Here is a 22,608-nt window from a genome sequence, read left to right on the forward strand (position 1 = left end):
CACGCCCGCGACCCTTGTGAGGAGATGCGGCTCAGAAAATGGATGGATGGATGGATTTATTGTTGATTTGTGTTGGAGGTTGTTTTTTTTAAAAATTTAATTCATTTTTTTTTAATGAAACCATCACTTTAGATAATATGTGACAGAATGACTTCTTGCTCAATTCTACTGAAGAATGTGCCCAACAGGGTGTGAACTGTTGAAAGATAATAAAAGTAAACTGTGTATCAGGATTAACGGTATGGGACATGTCAACCTACTGTATGATCATTCATATCTTAAAATGGTGTAGACACTGATCATGTATTCCTACAGTAAAGCAATGAGTTGCTTATACACTTGTAAATAGAGAAAGCAACAAAGTCTTGGTTTCTCAGTACTTTGGTCAAAGTAGCAAGTCTTTTCAAGTCAATTCAAGTCAAGTCACAGCACGGTGGTGACCAGCCTGGGATAGGCTCCAGCATGCCCGCGACCCTATTGACGATAAGCGGTACAGAAAATGGATGGATGGATGGGTTCAAGTCACGACTCACTGCTCTTCAAGTCCAAGTTGAGTTGCAAGTCTTTTAACATATTGTCAAGTCGTGTCAGAAGTTATCAAATGTATGACTCAAGTCCAAATCATGTGACTTGATCTGGTTCTAGGGCACATAAGACAAACTACCATTGACATGCTCACAACTATTGGGAATTTATAGTCCTTAATGAACCTAACATGCATGAGGGAGAAAGCGGACTACCCATTGTAAACGTCAAATTGAGGAGTGGTCATGTCGGTTGCAAAAACATTCATGATTTGATTCCATCACCAAGTCTCCACTTGCCGCCCTGGTTGGCACGGCAGGAATTCTGACGTGGCAACATGTTGAGATCTGATTGGCCATTGTGGCAAATGGGGGGGGGGGGGGGGGGGAAGAATCCACAGCTTTGTAGGCGTTAAAAAGTGAAGGCTCTGTTCTGCCAGAGAACATATTTTGACCTATGACCCTCCTCCACGCACATTCCAATGGAACATCGCACTCACAGTGCACACTGGTTAAAATTCATGCCTTTACACACATCCTTCACATCACACTGGCAGCTCCTTGGGCACAACAGCGACCCTGTACACATTGCTGAGATAGCCTTCTGTGCCCAATTAGAATGGCGGATTGCACCACAGCCTCACTTCTAGGGATCATGCGCACGCACGCATACACACACACACACACGCACACATACATGCACACACGCGCTCACACACTTCAGTACTGCAGGCAGATAACATTTAATTGGAAAATGACTGTGCTCATAGTTGTTTGCATCCTTTCAAGTTCTGAAATCATCATCTCCTGAGTGTCACTTTTTTATGTCTTCCTTCATTTCTTTGTGCTGCTTCTTATCCATGTCTCTCTCTGTCTCTCCGTCTCTCTCCATCTCTCTCTAACACACAGAAACACACACATAGATACATGACTAAACAGATGACATTGTTTCACCCACTGGGAGCTAATCTTCCTGAACGACAAGACGTAATAGATGGTGCAGCTCTTTCCTTGTTTTCATGTGGGATTCCTGACTTTTTTTTCAGCATGTTGCGAAGAAAGGTCTACCAGGTCCAGGTTAGCAAAGACAATCAAATTCTCTTGTCTGTCGCTCCGTGCTTATCACCTAGTCTTCATACTTCACGTTAGCTTTCCATCCCCAGCTCTTCTTCTACTAATGCTAACGAAGATACTAAATCCTAAACACTTTAACGGTGAATGATAATTTGCGAATCACTGCTAATGTAGTTTTACACAGGCCTTTCCTGCGGTCAGCATGAAAGTGAATCCCGCCAGGTGACTGTTGGTGTCAATGTGAGTGTAAATGGTTGTCTGTCTCCAGTATTTTCCCTGTGAATGACTGGTGACCAATCGACAGGCTTGATGGATGGATGGCATTGCTTCTATTTGAGATCTTGGTTTAAAAACAAAAACAATTGCGTGATAGAAGTTGGGTTGCAAAGGGTTGGAGAATTTCTGGTAAATTTTCATAGGAAGATAGGCTGGGGAATTTGACAAACTGATTAGAAAATCCCATGAGAATTATGGGATTTGAGGGAAATTTAACAGATGTTCGTGAGCGAGCTAACTCACCGCATGGCTAGAGTATGCCTTTTTTACATGCCGTTCACCATTCTCTCCATAAACTGAGTCATCTTCTCTCACAATCTCGACACACACGTTCTACTAACTACCACCATACACTCTGTTTATACCACACATACTGTACATATACTATGTTCTAGTGTGAGGTGCTTAAACTTGTCCAACTTCCAACGTGTTGGCATTTCTCTCCCTCCTAATCGATGTGACAAGCCAAGAGTCACCTACCCACTAACCTTTATTTTCAACTCAAAAACTGTGCTCATCTCAAATCCAAAGCAATGCAATCTACAAGGATATGTTAGTCATGACGGTGGTTAACAAACCTGAATTTTATTGACAAGCTGTGCATGACCCTCTTCCATGCCAAAGCGTTGAAAAACGTACTTGACAATTTTTGGGGATGTGGGAAGGAAACCAGAGTAGCCTGAGAAACCCCACAGAAGCACGGGGAGAACATCCAAACTCCACACAGGCGGAACTGTGAGACAGACGTGCTAACCAGTCACCCACCGTGCCGCCGATATTTAAACATGCACTTGAAATTTGTGACTTAGGTTTATGACATAGATTTTAAATTTACCACTAAGACAATGCCACAATTTCTCAGCATCTTTCATTAAAGACATACAGGAAGGGACAAATGGATGGAAGAGCCTCATCTTTCAATGATGGCTATCCCAATGTCTTTCCATCTTTGTGTGCTGTCAGGACCTAGAGGTTGAGATTGATGGCCATACAGAGATGTACCATTCCCTTGATGAGCAGGGCCAGAGGATTCTAAGCTCCCTGGGGGACTCGGAGGATGCCACACTCCTCCACAGACGTTTGAACAACATGAGCCAGCGCTGGAATGATCTGTACAGCAAGACTCTCAGCATGAGGTGAGGGAAAGGCAAACTTGAAAAGATGTTTTAAATATGTTAACTTGGTTTAAAAAAAAAATGCAGGACCAGTATGTAAGGATGGGAAAAAATGAATAATGAATAAATGACTGAGTATATGTTTGGGCTCAAAAGGGCTCACTTGGACTCCGAAATGGCACCTTGGAAGAGGCTACATATGTCGCTGCAGGAACTGCTACACTGGTTGAGGCTGAAAGCTCAGCAGCTGGAGCGGGAGATGCCTGTAGGCGGCGATGTCCCTGCTGTCCAAACCCAGTTGGACACCCACCGGGTAGGATCACCCGCACCTGTCATTCACATGTGGTTGGTAAAATTTGACTTGGATAATGGTGAAGTGTTAGTTTTGGATCCCTTTACAGAAGAACATTTGAACTAGAAATAGATTGTGTTTTTTTTTTATTTTCGTGCAAGCGCAAGGCTCGCTGTGCATTTTGCCAATTTGGAAGATCGGTCTGTGCCAAGTTGGGCATTCTGGTGCAGCAAGAATGTGTCCTTGGAGATGCACACAGTGGAGTTAAAACTTGGTGGCAGAAAGTTGGTCTAAACTTACTCCTACTCAGATCACGTCTAAATCTTGCCGCAAGGTAGATCGCTGGTCCAATGTGATTTTGGTGAATTTGTTCAGGCAGAAAGATAATGAGGTCTGCGGACATATTTAAGTCACCAGTGGTTATCACCAGCTCATTCTGTATTTAATCCGGGTACCCACTCACAGTGTCCATTGCCACACCGGCCAAGAGCAGTCACAATGCTCCACTGACGCACCGATCACTGCAATTACGCATCGTCCTCTTCTGCACGTCTCCGTCAAGGCTTTCATTGTGCCACATTTAAAGGGAATGAGAGGAGCCGCTTTGATTGGCGACGAATTAAGTTGGCTTTAAACACACCCACAGTGGCGCAGCCCACCCATTGTTTGATCCACCAGGCTGCGCTGGTCTACAAATTTACTAGGGCTGTTCATGAATCAGTGGTTACTCAAATTGGCATTTGAGTCCCCCCAAAATAATGAACGGTAAATCCGAATTTTTTTATTAGAATCATACTGAATCAAATGATAACATATGACTTACTTTACTCTGCCAAGAGCTGCAACCACATTTCCATTAAAAAATGAAAAAATATTTCACAACTTTTAGCCTTTGTTTGTGGCTGATGCCTTTTTGACTTAGAGTACATAGTTTCTGCACATCTGCGCATTTGGCCTTGATGGCTGCAGTGGGGACGGCGATGAGGTCTATAGCCCTCCACTGATAAGATGAGCTCTGCGGAATTAGGCGTCCGAAGGCCAAGCCACGGATATTCATGGCAGCACCAAGCAAAGCTGGAAAGAAGACCACTGGAAGGGGATGCGGCAGAATGAATGGAATAAAATTGATCCACCACAGTGTCGCCACTGACGCATAGTTGCGCTGCCCACCGTGCCGGATTTTCACTGGTCACGAAAATAGGGCACTTACTGTACACCTTTGTAAGCATCTCACCATCGAAACAGTAAAGGCAGACTATTAGAATGGCCATTATTATGACCCCCAAAAACAGGACATTGTGAAAATGTATGCCACTCGACCAGCTTGTATACATCAGAATCAGAATCAACTTTATTTGCCAACTATTTAAAAAACACACAAGGAATTTGTTTCCGGTAGTTGGAGCCGCTCTAGTACGACAACAGCAGTTTATTGACAGAGAACACTTTTGAGACATAAAGACATTGAAAAAACAAAAAAAAACAGTCACTGAGCAATAAAAGGTTGCTAGTAATCTGGTATTGCCGGTATATGTTACTCAGTCGATTGTGCAAATGTTGCAGATGCTACTCAGGCACATGAGTGGCCAGTATTGGTTAACAACAGATATGCAAATAGTGCAGCGTGGCGAGACTACTACAGTGAGTGCACGAGTAATGTATAGTTGGCCCGACAGAAATGTGACAACAAACTCAAGACAAAAAATTGGCAGCATGTTGCAATGGAATTGTAAGTTAACTGTTTAAGAAGTTAATGTGAAGAGGGAAGAAGCTGTTGGAATGTCTGCTTGTTTTAGTTTGCATTGTTCGGTAGCGCCTACCTGAGGGAAGGAGCTGGAAGGGGTGGTGACCGGGATGTGGAGGGTCCAAGAAGATTTTGCATGCTCTTAGTTCTGGCAGCATGCAAGTCCTCAAAGGTGGGTAAGGGGATACCGACAATCTATGCCAGATATTTTGGCAGACGTCATCAGTAAGACATTAATCCCTTAAAATATGTGCTCATTGGCTGCGATTGGCTGGAAACCAGTTCAGGGTGTACCCCGCCTCCTGCCCGAAGATAGCTGGGATGGGCTCCAGCACTCCCGCGCCCCTTGTGAGGATAAGCGGCTCAGAAAATGGATGGATGGATGGATCATTGGTTTGCTTGATCTGAGAAGTTATTTACTTTTTACTTGTCATACATGATTAAATGAATACCCAATCAATACAATTACATATACTTTTCATCAATAATTATTTTATGACAAGAAATGAAGATTACATCTAAATCTGTGTCCAGTTCAAGGAGGTGCCAATTGACGGACAAAGCACCACAATATCGCACGTATTGCTACTGTTTGGAGTACACTTCTGTTGTGTTTTTGTCCAGTTGAGTCCCCTTACTGACAATGCATGCCTATTTTCAAACCAAGACATTCTATATGCTGATAGATGGTATTAAAAAGTGGCCATTTGGATCAGATGTGGGAGGACAAGCAGTTGTTTCTGCAGGCCTGTATGAATAGGATCGATTTGTCATAATTGTTGTCTTTTGTTAACGTTTTCAAAAATACAAGTTAAAATGTATCAACTTTCACCCATAGCTTATGGTAGAAAGGAAACATGACTATTAGCAGGGGTGGGAAGTAACGCGCTACCTTTTCTCTTGTTACATTTATTCAAGTAACATTTTGGATAAATTGTACTTGTCAGAGTAGTTTTAATGAAGCATACTTTTTACTTTTACTCAAGTATTTATTTTAAGTACTTTTTCTCCATTGCAATAATCTACATGCCGCTTGCTACTTTCATTTATCAATAATTGCGTGTGCAAATCTATTTTTAGACTTTCATTTTCGACTTCCACATCAGGCGCTGTTGCTCCAATCCACCGTAATTACCACAGTGACGTTTGACTCAAGTTCACCAATCAAACGACACAAGAAAGTCACATGTCTGCAAACAAAGTCTTCTATTGGGCTTCGTGGGGCAATTGAAGTGACAACAGCTTTAACATGCAGCGTAGTTTTGTCACTGCCCAAACATGGATATTTCAGCCCACTTCTAACTTCAGATAACATCTTGCAGTAAGTGGCAGATGATTTTCCTGTTGTTTTGGCTGTGCATATGGCAGAATTAGCACTATTTTATGGTCACAAGTAATTGTAAAACATGCATCTTCTGGTGTACGCTCTGTCCTCTCTCTCTCTCTCTCTCTCTCTCTCTCACACACACACACACAGGTATGTTTCTGTAAGGCCCTATGCATTGTTGTTGTTGTTTTTCCACTTAAAAATAAAAATAGTGGTAGGTGGGTGTGGACTCCCATTGAACATGCGTTTGAATGTAATCAGTTACTTCTGAACACAGTCACATGCCTGTTATAAAAGGGAGTGCATCCTTGTGCAATTGATTTATTTTTGATTTACTTTAATTGTATTTAGTAATATTTATTTACCAGGTAAAAGACTAGTTAAACCATAACATCTATTTTGCCCTGGTGATCTGGCCAAGAAGGCAGCAAGTTAAACATGCTCAAGTCCAAGTCAATCACATTCAAGTTTATTTCAGTTGTTTATTTTCACCTCCCCTCTCAAAAAGCTTACTGCCTCTCAAAGAAATTCTCAAACTCCCCGCTCCTAAACCATCATGACCCTTAATCGTTGTGGTTTCATCATCAGAATCAGACCTCATGTTGCTGTGACATTTTACAAATCAAAGGCTTGAGTAAATGGAAAAAGAAGTGCTGCAGGTTCAATTAAAATCCCATTTTATGCAAGTTGAGTTTTTCCCCCAAATGGTTTCGCAGTGTAGATTAGCATGGCGTGCCCAAATGAAGCATGCGGATGTCTTGTTGCAGGGCTTCAGGCAGGACATAAGAGCCAAAGAGCCTGTTGTGACCAAGGCACTTGATGATGTTGGAGTCTTCCTTTCCGAATTGCCCCAAGAGCCTCCATTACGTGAGCAGCGAGGTAACTTACTCAAAAACTAATTTAACATACAGGCACTTTTTAGGTTTCACGACTTACTTTGATGTTTCTCACATGAGCATAAGAAAGAATGATATAAAAAAAAAGTGTACATAATTGCTGATAAACAACTGTTTTTGTGCTTCTGCCAAAGCAATACAAATGTTACTTTAGCGTGAACTTGTGGCATCTTGATGCCAAGGAATTATGTTGAAATGAATTAGTGTGAGGAATGCTTTGGGACCATCTTGCAGCATATTTTGGGCGATTTTTAAGGGGGCAGCAATTACTTGCAGATCTTTGCTCTTTGCAGCATGGTTCAGTCTCTAGAGCCAATGTTGTTTTCATAAATAATACTCTGAGGAGGTTTGAGCTTGCAAGGTGCGAAAGTGACACACTCTAGACATCCCAGCTCAAAAGTTGCATTGCAGGTATTTTTCTTCCTCTGTACCAAATAGCATTCCAATTTTTAACAAACTGTGTGGCTCTTCCGGTTAAGTCATTTATTATTGCCACACTGAAGACTTATTGGGTCAGAGGCTTTTGACCATTTATCTCGCAAGAAGGTCATAGTCACTAATATGTGTCCGAGCTCAGAGGTCATCTGAGGTCTTTGTTCACCACTTTACTGTCACAGCCCTTATGGGGAAGATTTGCACGAGTGCTACGGTATAACGTGCTGAAACACTGTTAACGTCCGCAATTATTTTGTTTGTTTGGATTCTACCACTGTGAAAGCATCTCACAATTTCTGAGGGAAGTTTACTTGATGCGTATTCCTTGCTAGTGCTTTCAGACTATTGCGTAAAATTGGCCTCTAAAGTACTGCACCCTGGCATTCACATGGCAATGGTCACGTGGAAGTTAACAAACAAACTTTGTGGCACCATAGCAACAGCCCAGTTACTGCTGAGGTTTTATGGACCACTAGACGGAATGGAACAAGAGAGGCAGGAATCCAGCTGTTAATAACTGAAGGAACAAAACACTTTCCTGCTGCATTGAGAAAGTTCACACAGGATCTTTTGAGTGACATTTACGGGGTTTACGTAATGGTATTGAAACGGCATCTTCTCATCCAGCCTCCTCAAAGTGATCAAGTGTCTTTGCTATTTGATTAAATCAATCAAGTCTCCATTCTTAAATGACAGAAAAAATATATATATTTTTAGAGTATCTGACCCAAGATATTGGAGTTATCTAAGGCCCAGGTTCTGATCACTATCTTTGTACATGTTGCTTCATCAGACAGTTACATTGTTTTTGTTTGTATTATTATTATTTCTTTTGGGGGGAATTAGGTGATGCTCTGGATTCGTAGTTGTCCATCCTTTGCAGCCACAGAATTTTTTTGTTTGCAGAATACAGGACATATTTTAATTTGGATCGGATCTAAATGAAGTGTGTTTGTAAGTGCTTGGCATCGCAATATGGTCCGAAAATTGTTTCTCTTTCCTACTTCTATTAGAATAGAAGAAATGACCTTAGCTACCCCGGACATCTTGGGTCATATGTCATTTACAGATTTGAGCAATGTCATGGTAATCCATGAACATACATTTCTAGCTGTACAGCAATGCTAAAGTCTGTAAATGTCATATGACCCAAGATGTCTTGGGTACCTAAGGTCATTTGTAGCTGTCTCCATATTTACTTTAATAGGCATGGATTGTGGGAGTTTTTTTTATGAACAGATTTTTTTTTCTGAAAGCCTTATAACTATGGCATAGAAAAGTAATACACAGAAGATGACGGTGGTAGACGGTGTTTAAAATGACATCTCAAGTTATGTAAAAGGACATAAATATGATTTGAGTCCTTGTGCGTACCTCAGACATCGGTTCCATGGAGCGCGCCCAGAATGTGGGGCGAATCCTGCGTAAGGAAGCAAATGACGTGACGACCAAATGGGAACAGCTCAATAGCAACTCTGCTGATTGGCTGAGGACGCTGGAGCTTGCTCTGCAGCGGCTGATGGAGCTCCTGGAGGCAGAGGACCTTGTGGATGGGCAGCTGAGGCAGGCAGAGATGGTGAAGGATGCTTGGGAGCCTGTTTGTGATCTTCTCATCAACTCGCTGCCCGAGCACATCCAAAGAGTCAAGGTGGAATTGGTGTTTTGTCCACACAAACATCGTTACGCTAAAATGTATCTAACTTCCTTTTTTTGTCACACGTGTGATACAGGAGTTCCAGGAAGAGATTGCGCCCATTCAGGAAGACGTAACGCACATGAACCAGTTGGCGTCCACTTTCAGTCTGCCTGAACGCCACCTGTCGCCCAGCAACCTGGAACGCATTGAAGAGCTCAACACACGCTGGAAACTGTTGCAGGTACTCTCTGGTGTACTCAGAAAGCGCTTTACACAACTCTATTCTGATTTTTAGAATTTTAGAACTGTCTTAGCGACACGGTTGGTGAGTGGTTACCACGATGCCCTCACAGTTCTGAGGTTGAGATTTTGAATCCAGCCGCCGGCCTTTCTGAGGTGAGGTTGCAGTTTTCTCTGGGTACTGAGGCTTCCTCCCACATTTGAAGACTTTAAATTGTTCTTAGGTCTGAATGTGAATGTTGCACTTTGGTCTCGATTATTTGGAAATGGAAGACGTTTGGAACCACCAGGACCCTTCCTAGATCTGCTCGTCCGACCAAGCTGCGTAACCGGGGAAGAAGGACCTTGGTTATAGAAGTGAACAAAAACCCTACGGTCACTATGGCGGAGCTACAGTGTTCCCTTGCGGAGATAGGAAAACCATCCATAGGGTCAACCATTGCTAACGCACTTAACCAATCAGACCTTTATGGTAGAGTGGCCAGACGGAAGCCACTTCTCACTAAAAGGCACATGACAGCCCACTTGGAGTTTGCCAAAAGACACCTTAAGGATTCTCAGACCTGCAGAAACAAAATTCTCTGGTCTGATGAAACCAAAATAGAACTTTTTGGCCTGAATTACAAGAGTCATATCTGGAGAAGAAGAGGGACTGCTCATCACCGGAGTAGACTGGGTGGGACTCCCCACATTGTGCAGAGACCGCCAGTCCTCCCGGCCCCAATAGGCTCCAGGATGACATCCCCTCAGGCAGACTGAACAGACCTCCCGACATGGAGGCTCCCATGAGGAGACACTGGAGTAAAACTTAAAAAGACTAAAAAAAAACAATAAAACAGGATAAAAGCTGAATGACAATAAGAGATACTATAAAGGATAATAAGAGATACCATAAATTATGATAAAAATAAATTGATAAATGAGTAAAATAAGTAATGAATAAATAGGGAAATTAATAAATAAGTGAAATGAGTAAAATAAAAATCAGATCAGTTAAAGGCTAAACCAAACAGGGGAGTGTTGAGCCTTCCTTTAAAAGCATCAACACTCTCTGCGTTATTGATGCCCTCTGGCAGGCTGTTCCAGAAGCGCGGGCCATAATGGCTAAAGGCAGCCTCCTCTTGGGTTTTTCTTCTAGTTTTTGGAATGATTAAAAGGCCACTGCCAGAGTACCTCAGGACTTGCGAGGGTTGATAAGATAAAAGCGTATCGGATAGATATGATGGCCCAAGACCATTGAAACATTTAAAAACTAATAAAAGAACTTCAAAATTGATCCTGAAACACTCGGTTAGCCAATGCAGCGATCTCAAAATCGGTGTAATGTGCTCTCGCCCTCTGGTCTTTGTCACCACACGAGCAGCTGAGTTCTGGACTAGTTGTAGAGTGTAGATGTTCTTTTTTGGGAGACCAAAGAGCAGGGCATTACAGTAGTCTAAACAACAGGAGATAAAAACATCCATTAGCACCACCGTGTTAGCCTGAGAGAGAAACGGCAGACTCGGACTATATTCTTGAGATGTTAAAAATCTTGGTTACATTATTGATATGTGGAATAAAAGTAAGCTCAGAGTAAAAAACTACACCCAGGTTTTTAATACTTTGTGAGGGTTTAAAATCTTGTAGTTTTGGTAAAAGTTTCTCTCTCCTACCTTTTGGACTGATAGCTAAAACCTTTGTCCTGGTTGAGCTGAAGGAAATTCACTGCGATCCATGACTAAATATCTAAAATACAGTACATCAATTGCCCCTGTGTCATCAGGAGACACAGCGATGTACAGCTGTGTGTCATCTGCATAAAACTGTGGAAGCTGATGCCGTGTCTACTGATGACGTGCCCAGTAGCATGTGCACATTAAAAATAATTGGACCTAAAATGTAACCTTGGGGCACCCCACACTCAATTTGACACGTTCTGGAGGAATGTGTATCCAAACCTACAAAGAAACTGCGATCTGTGAGACAAGTCCCAGAAAGCCCGACCAGGTTCCGGAGTCTGTTTATGAATTCAAAATGGCAGTGTGCCTGATTCATAGGTGGTAAATAATGTGTAATGTAACAGGTTGCCAACTGTCAAACAAATCAAAGAGAAAACAGATCTGCAGTCACATGGAATCTTTTTAGTGTGAAAATGAAAATGGGCTAAAATCTCAACAGTAGAAGCAATCCTATTTTTAGGATGTCACAAATGTGGTTCCTCCCAAGGGCACAAACATGAATCAAAAAGCCACTTGTGGCTAAAAAAAAAATGTTTTCCTTCTTGTTAATTAAGAAAATGGCTTACAGCATTACTCTGAAAACATGCAACCCAATATAAATTGAGTTGCAACCCATTTTGGGAAACCTGGTTTGCAGTTCATATTTCTGGCACTAAAATTGTGTTTTAGCATACTTTTCATTCCAAATCATTTCTCCTGCTTCTTGTAGAAGGCTTTCATCTGACTCCAGTATGCACAGTAAAATGCAAATGATTGCTTACTTTTAAGGTGCATATACACGGAATACATTGTACAAGCACTTGAAACATTTGAAATGGTCATATTGGTACAGAAGATATTTTTTTTCAGCTCAATGATCAGAGGGAAGCAGGAACCTACATGCTGAGATCGCTTTAAACAATTAATCCTGGTCTTTACTCAGAACACTGCGAAGCCGTCTGGCCAGCACCCGGACTCTCTCATTGAATAATTGCAGCAAATTCCTCTCGCTCATATTCACTTGTACAATTTCAACTAGGTTACTGTGGATATGAGAAAAAAAAATGGAGCTCAAATGGCTTGAGTGAGGTGGGCATGAAGATAAGAAATAAAAATGATTGGCATTACTTTCATATCTTACTCTAATTCATCTGATCCTCATCACATGTACTCATTCCTTCTCCCAAGTATAGCCTTCAGATTGTTGTAGAGGAAAGGTGGTTAATTAGGTGAGCACTTCATTCTGGGTGAATTGCATACTTATTCTATTAAAGAAAAGCTGAGACACTTTTGATGATTCACTTTTTTTTAACTTTCCTGGATCTGAAATAATCATCTCCTCCTACATCCCTGTGGGAGCTCCCAGGGAACATTTTGGAGATTAGTGCATCTTCTGTAGACATTTTCAGGGTGCTTCCTGCAAGCAACCACACCCTCATGCATCAACGGGCTTTGTGTCAACTCCCATCCCATTTGAAAGGTGTAATTTCAGGAGAAATGTTGTAGTAGCATTTGTGTGCCGTAGTCACAGAAAGCTTGAATAATGATGATTTTCTATGAATGCCAGCTGACTGCAGGAAATATGTCACATATCCCGCAGCAAACTGAAAACCAGCAGAGAACACTTGTGATTCTCAAAGTGTGGTACATTCAGTTATTGTCACCCATGGCTCTTTATGTCTTTGCCTGCATCATACTTGTACTGCATCTTTTATCATGAGTCTACATGGCACACACACACACACACACATGCACATACACTTCTACACACTTACACACACACACACACACACACCAAAAAAGGTGCATACGATTTTCTACATACACTGTAAAACCTGTTTTAATGCAACTGCAGTATTCAGTTTGCGTGGAAAGGACTTCATTGACAATCAGTTGCCGCAATGAGATCCAAAACAACAACTGTATCAAAAATGATGCCTTTACAAAACAATGGCGTTTTTAATTGACATGGTATTATAATATATTGTTTATTTAGTTAAATTTGAGAGGGAAATTATGAGACACAGGAGTGCAGTTCTCCGTCACTGCAAACTATCCATCCATGCATCCAAGGCAGAATTTTTTTTAGGTTCTTGTATTTGATCTCATTGGATTGTGTACCTTATAAAGTGTCTACGAAATGTATATTCCTATTGATATAACAAGGCCCAGTGAATGCTTATCGGTTTTTTTTGGTTTTTTTTCCCCCCTCTATCAGGTGTCAGTCAATGACCATCTAAAGCAGCTGATGGATGCACATCAAGACTTTGGCCTCCTTCATGGTGAGTAAAACACTCTTTTTTGTTGATGATGGTGTATTAATGTAGTTATTCACTCACATCAGTATTTTTCAATATGGCCCTGGACTCTTGTCCTTAATCCATTCTACTCTCAGGTATCAGTTGAGTTTTGTACTGACCCTGGGAGATGTGGATGACTGTGCTCTGGGCCATGTGTCAAATTATACTCTTCAAGTATTCATGACGATTGACGGTCTGTTCTCCTTGTGCAAGTGTAGCTGAAGTTGGAATCGTTCACAAACTACTGGCTACTACTGTCTGACACAGCTATTAATGTCTTAACCACTGACAACAAAAGTGAGTACACCCCTAGGTGAAACTGTTTTAATTGTGGCCAGAGTTCCAATCGTTTCTGTGACCACCATTATTTCCCAGCACTACTTTAACCCTGTTTGCATGTTCTCCCAGTGCATGGGTGAGTTTTCTCCAGGCAACTCCGGTTTCCTCCCGCATCCCAAAAATATGTGTGGTAGGTTGATTGAAGACTCTAAATTGCCCGTAGGTGTGAATGTGAGCGCGAATGGTTGTTTGTTTCTATGTGCCCTGCGATTGGCTGGCGACCGGTTCAGGGTGTACCCTGCCTCCCGCCCAGAGATAGCTGGGATAGGCTCCAGCAGCCCGCGACCCTAGTGAGGATAAGCGGTAAAGAAAATGGATGGATGGATGGCTGCCTTAACCCTCGTATTAGGCATGTAGTTCACCAGAGCTTCGCATGTTGCCACTACAGTCCTCGTCCACTCCTTCATGATGGGATCAAGGAACTAGTGACAGGCCTTGGCATTTCCAATTTTCACTTCGGGGTGGTCTCACTTTTGTTGCCAGTAGTTTAGACATTCATGATTATCTATTGGGTTATTTTGAGGGGACAGTAAATGTACACTGACTTCATTGTATTGTCAGTGTTATCACATGTTGTGACTCCGGTAAAACAGCCAAGAATCATTCTGATTTTGAGGTTTTAGTCTTTGTCAAAGTTAATTGTAAGGTCAGCATAAATTTGCATGTTCATTGCATACTTGAAAGTGGTATAGGTTCTGTTGCAGATTGGGTTGAGAGGCAGTTCAATGTTGCGAGCATATAGTTCATCTGAGGGGAGTTGCTATACAATTTCTAATAGATTCAGCACCACTCGAAATTGGTTAATAATAGAGAGCACTAGAGACCTTTTCACCATAACGTCACATGGACTGCAGGATGGGAAAAGCTCGAGCGTTGTCTGATTGCACCACAAGTATACAAACCTTATATGTCATTTGACCAAGGCACAGTGATTGAGAAAACAGAGTAAATGGCTTGAGTGTTTATTTTCGCCTGCTTCTCTACGCCGTAGTGTCAATCGAAAATATTTTAAGTGAGGTTGATTTCTTCCAAGGTAGAAAGAACGCCGGCCATAATTTACATTTTCAAAGGTAAGTTGATTCAAAAATAGAAGTGGTAGGCACTCAGGTTTAGTTAACGTGATCATTGTGAGACTAGCCAATTGATTGACCTTTCTGTTGCTCGGATTAATCGCACAGACATAGCGATAGACATAGACGATAGCGTACTGTACACTGATGTTTGCTAGCAGGCGAGCCATTATCCTTTGCTAAATTACTCAAGAACAACCTAACTAAACGTTGGAGTAGCCACTTAAAGGGACAGAGTGGGAACCAAACCTCCATCATCGGTTTTGTAGAAGGCATTTCTCACAGATATGTATAAAGCGTTTAGTTGGGTTGTTCTTGAGTAATTTAGCAAAGGATAATGGCTTGCCTGCTAGCAAACATCAATGTACAGTACGCTATCGATTTCACAGGCGAAAGAGCACGTCTGTGCGATTAATCCGAGCAACAGAAAAGTCAATTAATTGGCTATTAATTGGCTAAATTTATCTTCCTCACCTACAGGTTCCGTTGGATTAGTTTTACTTTTTTTTTTTTTTTTTTTTAAACAAAATCACAATGATACCTAAACATTTTAGGTTAGCAGTGGTTGGCACCAATTGTTTACATTATGAAAAGGTCTACTTTTTTTTTTATTTTTATTTTTTTAAACCTGTCCTGTTCAGCTGCATGGCCTTGCAGAATGGTGGATCTGTATGCCTTTGTGCTGGAACAGTTTTGTTGTGCACCAGGGGAGTTTGAAATACTCCCTCTGCTTATTTTAATTATTTTTTTTTAATTATTCTGATATTTATTGAAAATGCAGCCGGACAGAAAAGTGTTTTAGGGGACAGACAGAGGGATAAGAGTGATTTGTAGATGAGGGGGGGGGGGACACACACCTGGTGAGGACATGCAATATCTAACCAAGAGAACAAGATAAGAGAGGACAGAAAAGGGCAGGACCGGATGTGGGGAAAATGAGCAAGGCAGTGCTATTGAAGAGTGGTGTGATGGGATTCATTTTTTAGTGTCTGAACACCTGTAAGAACCTGTGAATTGATATGTTAGTATAACCTGTGTTGTTGTTAGTGATCCCAGCAGAAGTAAATAAAGCCTATAGTGTGTCCATCGAACTTATTAGTGAATGAGAGCTACCATATCACATGCATGTTAGTCAACTGTTGTACGGAGTTGCTGAGGGCACATCGGGGGGTCGAGTCAGCGAGCCCGTCCAGCAGGGGACCCAACCACGGGAACCCCATCTACCCCCCAGGACCCAGGGAGGTCCCGAACACAACCGAGGCGCCCCAACCAGTCCCAAGGGGAGGGGCACGGGCACCAGACCACCAACAACACCCCCTACCCAGCGAGACCCCCCGCCGCCAACGCCTCCACCACCCCCGGAGAGCATGGGGGCCCCACCCACCAATGGGGCCCAATGCAGGAGCCAGCAGCCACCCCAAAACGGGTCATAGCCCGCCAAAGCGAGCCCATGTTAAGCGCCCGTCGTGAGCAAGGACGGGCGAGGGCACCAAGAGAGGGGAGAAGAGGGGAGAAGAAGGCGGGGCCCAAAGGGGTGGAGAGGGAGGGGGGTCGGACCTAGTAAGGAGAGAGGAAAGCAGGAATGGGAAGTGGAGGATAATACACGCACACATATACACGCATGCACACATGCGCACATGCGCACAAACACACACAACACACACACACTTTGCTAAAGTAAACATGACTCAAAGGAAAACAAACTAAACCGACCCGAACAGCATAGAAACAAAGTGACTTTAATATTTGTGTATCTGTGCCTGTGTGTCTGTTTGTGTGTGTGCCTCTGAATGTGTGTGTGTTTGTGTGTCTGTGGTTGTGCGCATGCTGGATTTCAACTCCAGGAATGTTACCTGCGAGGCACAATCCCGCTGACATCAGGCCGTTTGAACAAAGCTGACACTTACTGTTTACAATTTGGTTTTATGAGGCCACTGCACTTGTTTATAATAACAACTTTGCACACTACAATCCAGGCAACTTCACATATGGTTTATTTTAAACATTTTAAAAGCCATCCCCCAACCTCTATCTCTGCAGGGTCTGTTGACAGCCCCTTCGAGCAAGGTGTCTCTCCAAACAACGTGCCCTACTACATTAAGTAAGTACATCTATTCCAGCAGCAAAAGCATGTCTCTAAAGTAAATAAATGTGATGGCGTTTGTGCCATTGAATACAAAATCATTGTTGGACTATTCGCTTCGCTAGTTTCCTTGTATTTTCAGCTAAGTATGTGTGGGTGGTGACTGTTTTTATTACTGTCCATAACCAATTAAACATTAAGGGGCTTATTTACAAAAGGTTTGTGTGTGCAAAAACTTTATTTCTCACACAAACAGATGTGGAAGGTCATGTACTAACAGGGTGTACCAGGATTACGTCTGCCAACGGGCAAAAGTTCTACGCAGTTCATTTTTCGCTATTCTCCTCGAACGTGCAAAATATCAGAATCAGAATCATCTTTATTTGCCAAGTATGTCCCAAAGTATTGGGAATAGATTAAATTAGCACCTGCAATGTAAATAATCTAACCTGAGATGAATTGTGCTGGCTAATTTTGCATCTTTAAATACTGAAAGACAGGTCCAAAGCATCACCCCTGTGCGTAACGATAGCTACGGTTATTGCGGCAAGGAGGGGCGTAGGTGAAATGAAAGGCAACGAGGAGAACAGATCTTTTCTGCTCTTGTAAACAATTTTGAAATGTCAGAAACAAAAATCATCGTGAAATGGCGTCCCTTAAGCGATGCAATTTTTGAGCTGACTTGGAGCCAGTCATAAGAAGGAGTCATGTCATATCATCTGTGACAGAACTCCTTCCAGCTCTGCATTTTCATGCGTCTGGGTCATTTCAGGGGAAAGTGACATTAGGAGTTATGCACAACCAACTTCCACATTCAGCAAAACAGGAAGAGGAACTTCAGGTCACTGGCGGAGCCCTATGGCAGGAGACTGGAAAAAAGCACCTATAGAAATATTAAACGTCTACAGTGTCTTTAAGAGCTACCAAAGATGACCACTTCAGATTTTTAGGCTTTGTTTGTGTTTACGTCTATCATATCATATACTGAATGTATAAATAAATCATACACATGTACAGTATTTAACCTTTGTCAAAAGACGGCAACAGTAAAGAAAATTATGTTCCGGCAAGTTCGATTTCAAACCATCATGTCATCAGCCCGTAGTTATCGTTGCGCACACAGTAAGTCCGCCAACCTGTTTTCTGGTTTGGTTACGTGACATTCCGCATGAGGCCCATCAGTCCTGGCCTCTCCCAGGCAGTTTTCCAGATGTGCTGTCCCACAGTTTAAATGGAATGTTATGTAAGATGAGCAGATACCTACAATTGCCACGCAAATTAAATTAAACAAACCAAGGCGGTTGGAGGCTTCCAATAAATTTTGCGATGGATGTATTTTCCGTAACTCAGTAATATATTTTTTTGCCTCTTCCACTTCCACTACCAGTTACATCACTTCAAACTGAAAGTTTTGCACTTGAGGTCCTCTCCCAAATTTTTCGGACAAAACCATTGGGGCTACTGTTCTTAAAGTGTGAAACACTACTTTTAATACAGCAGTCTCCACCAACAGCAACAACTGTTAGAGTGAGTGAACACACAATTTAGAGCCCACTATTTGGGATCATAGTAAATCAGGCCCGAAGTGTCACTGAAGTGATGTTCCTTACTTTTAGCCCAGGGGCGCACCACTGTTTCCACACACCATCACTGCACGCCTGCATGTGTGTTATCTGTTGCTTCTCTGTGTGGCATACAACAAAAATATAACACAGAGCGTAAATGGAATTTTCCTTTAGGGATTGAGATAAGATTAAACTGTTGTTTTGTGTCAAATATATGTTCTGTTTCATTCAATACATTTCCTACATTCCATTGAAAATATGCAAGTTATTGTGTTAGTGTGTAGAGCTGGTTGCTTAAGACATGTAGCGCTTTTACAGGGCAAGGAACCATATTTGGAAAGTCAAAATCAACGCGACACACCTCACAAAAGGCAGTAGAGCCATCTTCATTTCTCTTCATCGACGAGAACAAAATTCTCTGGGGTTCCGTTTTTTAATTTGGAAGTATTTCATTGTGTATCTAGCTTAACTTCTATTTATTTAAGTACACAGTAAACATTATCAATAGGCAGTCTTGAGCCTGTTCTACAGTGTACGTTTTTTGCAGTCTTAGAAGATGAATGCAAGCCACATTGCTCAATGTAAAATGACGGGATAATTTCTCTACTTAATATTCACACTTTAAGTTGAAACATTTAATCATTGCTATCACGGAGTGAATTTTAAATAGGCTTTACACGATCAGGATTTTTGGGGCCGATCACCGATCAGCGAGTTAAAAAAAAAAAAAACGATAACCGAGCCGATCACAAGATGCAGCAATGTGTCTATTTTATATGACCTTTTCATTTACTGTATATACTTGTTTACTTAATTGTTCAAAAAAATATATTTACAATAAATAATGTATCTTTTTTCCTCTATTTATGCCAGTGAGGCATAGTGACAAATGAATGGTCTTCTATTAGATGGCAGGAAGTACGTACAGTAATTAATGTCTCCACATTTTGTGACATTTTTGTTTGTTGGTGTGACGTGAGATTTTTCACTTGTAAAATATGTGCCTTCGCTCCATAAAGGTTAGAAGTGACTGCTCTAGTCAGGTCATGTATTCTAATCAGTCAGGTCAAACCAACATTACTACATGACAGAAATAATGGGTGCTAACTTACTGTAATTAAATTACTTTATTGTAATTAAATTACTTAACCCACACCGAAACTTGAGAGCATGATTCGACAGAACGCCGGTACAACCGTTAGTGCTAGCAGTAGCTTGGTAGGCTACATAATGTTTTGTTGCCTGCTTGCGAGCCGTATCGTATTAAAAGTACATGAACATACCTCAAGCAAGCCTTAGACAAACGTCCTCTCCCGAGCACCGGTGACCACCAACACACGTTTTCCCCCATTTTGTACTTATAATACAGTCGGCGCGATCCACTCTTGTTGTCCTCGCCATGGTAACGAGTGTATCCGGTCGCATTTGAGTAGACAAGATAAAGCCCAATGATCGTAAAAACGGGATGCGGTGGTATCGGAATACAAGATTTTATTGCTGTTTGTCCCACACCACCATGTTTTTTTTCCCCAATAACTTTATTGGTGGTCAGATATTTACAGTACTACGTCAAAAGACACACGACAAGGCTAAAAATAAACTAGCTTTTGGATTCAAATATACTGTATACGATGGTGACGCGGAGTAAATGTCTTTTGCAGAGTAGATCAATGACGTCATTGATCGGATCAGCAAATTATGTCATTAAAACCGATCAGCCGATCAGCATAAAATGCTAAAATCGGCCGATACCGATCAGGCCGATCAGATTCGTGTAAAGTCTCATTGTAAGCTCTAAACGCCTCTGGTTGTTAAAAAAAAGCTCTCTTATCTTCATCTATACACAAACGCTGTAGATTAGGTTTTGGAAATTGTTCACCATGACAGGAGTTTTCCCATTCCTCCATTTTCTAGACTCGTCTTCATAAGGGTCATGGGTAACTGGTGCCGATCCCAGCTGACTTTCTGCGAGAGGCGGCATACTGGACAGTCAATCACAGGGGAAGCAATTATAAAAACAAAATCTTGTTTTCTTTCAAAAATATATACACAAATCACAAACCAGTTCTGTCAAATTGGACTTTTCACTATTTAAATTGCTGCTGTTGTGGAACTTCTATCAGATAAACCTAGTTTGACTTCTTCACACACACATTTTCTCCAAGATTTGATAATCCAGGGTGTTTCAAAAGTCTCCCATGTTTTTGTACTGTTGATTGAAAATTTATTTGAAACATAAAGTGGATGAAATTCACAAGGTAAAACCGACATTAACTAAGAATATTTGTGATACCATCTTGGATTTGAAATGTTCATCCATCCTGTAAGTCAGTGGTACAGAGACAGAAAATTTTTCACTCTTTGTTATATTGCAGCCATTTGTTAAAATAATTTGTTCATTTTTTTCCTCATTAATGTACAAACGCACCCCATATTGACAGAATAAAAACGTAATTGTTGAAATTTTTGCTGATTTATTAAATAAGATCAACTGAAATATAACGCAGCCATAAGTATTCAGACCCCTTTGTTGTGACACTCATATATTTAACTCGGGTGCTGTCCATTTCGTCTGATCATCCTTAAAATGGTTCTACACCTTCTTTGGAGTCCAGCTGTGTGATTTTACTGATTGGACTTGATTAGGAAAGCCACACACCTGTCTATATAAGACCTTACAGCTCACAGAGCATGTCAGCGCAAATGAGAATCACGAGGTCAAAGGAACTGCCTGAAGAGCTCAGAGACAGAATTGTGGCAAGGCACAGATCTGGCCATGGTTACAAAAAAAATTCTGCTGCACTTAAGGTTCCTAAGAGCACAGTGGCCTCCGTAATCCTGAAATGGAAGACGTTTGGGACGATCAGAACCCTTCCAAGAGCTGGCCGTCTGGCCAAACTGAGCAATTGGGGGAGAAGAGCCTTGGTGAGAGAGGTCAAGAAGAACCCAAAGATCACTGTGGCTGAGCTCCAGAGATGCAGTCGGGAGATGGGCAAATGTTCTAGACAGTCAACCATCACTGCAGCCCTCCACCAGTCGGGGCTTTATGGCAGAGGGGCCCGAAGGAAGCCTCTCCTTAGTGCAAGAAACTTGAAAGCCTGCATAGAGTTTGCTAACAAAAAACACCTGAAGGACTCCAAGATGGTAAGAAATAAGATTCTCTGGTGTGATGAGACCAAGGTAGAAATTCTTGGCCTTAATTCTAAGTGGCATGTGTGGAAAACCAGGCACTGCTCATCACCTGTCCAGTACAGTCCCAACAGTGAAGCATGGTGGTGGCAGCATCATGCTGTGGGGGTGCTTTTCAGCTGCAAGGACAGGGAGACTGGTTGCAATCGAAGAAAAGATGAATGCGGCCAAGTACAGGGATATCCTGGACGAAAACCTACTCCAGAGTGCTCAGAACCTCAGACTGGGCCGAAAGTTCACCTTCAAAAAAGACAATGACCCTAAACACACAGCTAAAATACCAAAGGAGTGGCTTCAGAACTACTCGGTGACTGTTTTTGAAAGCCAGAGCCCTCATTTAAACCCAATTGAGCATCTCTGGAAAGACCTGAAAATGGCTGCCCACCAACATTCACCATCCAACCTGACAGAACTGGAGAGGATCTGCAAGGAGGAATGGCAGATGATCCCCAAATCCAGGTGTGAAAAACATCATTCCCAAAAGGACTCATGGCTGTATTAGCTCAAAAGGGTGCTTCTACTAAATACTGTGCAAAGGGTCTGAATTCTTATGGCTGTGTGATATTTCAGTTTTTCTTTTTTCATAAATCTGCAAAAATGTAGACAATTCCATTTTTTTCTGTCAGTATGGGGTGCTGTGTGTACATTAATGTGGAAAAAATGAGCTTAAATGATTTTAGCACATGACTGCAATATAAAAAAAGTGACAAATTTACGGGGGTCTGAATACTTTCCGTACCCACTGTACATCTCGACGTGTGCATCAGCTTTTTCGTAGCATTAAAGTCACCATTTCAAGCATGCCT

At 41.9% G+C, this 22,608-nt stretch overlaps 1 protein-coding gene across 18 annotated transcripts in view; it reads left to right on the forward strand.

Annotated features, from left to right (window-relative positions):
- The window catches only part of dmd (dystrophin), a 216,594-nt gene that overhangs the window by 146,133 nt on the left and 47,853 nt on the right, over positions 1–22,608 (forward strand). For 17 of the 18 annotated variants that reach the window (XM_061785408.1, XM_061785324.1, XM_061785369.1 and 14 more), the window contains 7 exons: positions 2,838–3,010; positions 3,146–3,302; positions 7,120–7,231; positions 9,063–9,331; positions 9,414–9,560; positions 13,475–13,538; positions 17,006–17,066. In XM_061785408.1, coding sequence (XP_061641392.1) covers positions 2,838–3,010; positions 3,146–3,302; positions 7,120–7,231; positions 9,063–9,331; positions 9,414–9,560; positions 13,475–13,538; positions 17,006–17,066 — 983 coding nt within the window. Of the gene's footprint in view, positions 1–1,570; positions 1,602–2,837; positions 3,011–3,145; positions 3,303–7,119; positions 7,232–9,062; positions 9,332–9,413; positions 9,561–13,474; positions 13,539–17,005; positions 17,067–22,608 lie in introns of all 18 variants that reach the window. The other variant, XM_061785468.1, reaches the window with a different exon arrangement.

Source organism: Phyllopteryx taeniolatus, chromosome 1 (genome assembly GCF_024500385.1).
Source record: "Phyllopteryx taeniolatus isolate TA_2022b chromosome 1, UOR_Ptae_1.2, whole genome shotgun sequence".
Taxonomy (NCBI): Eukaryota; Metazoa; Chordata; class Actinopteri; order Syngnathiformes; family Syngnathidae; genus Phyllopteryx; species Phyllopteryx taeniolatus.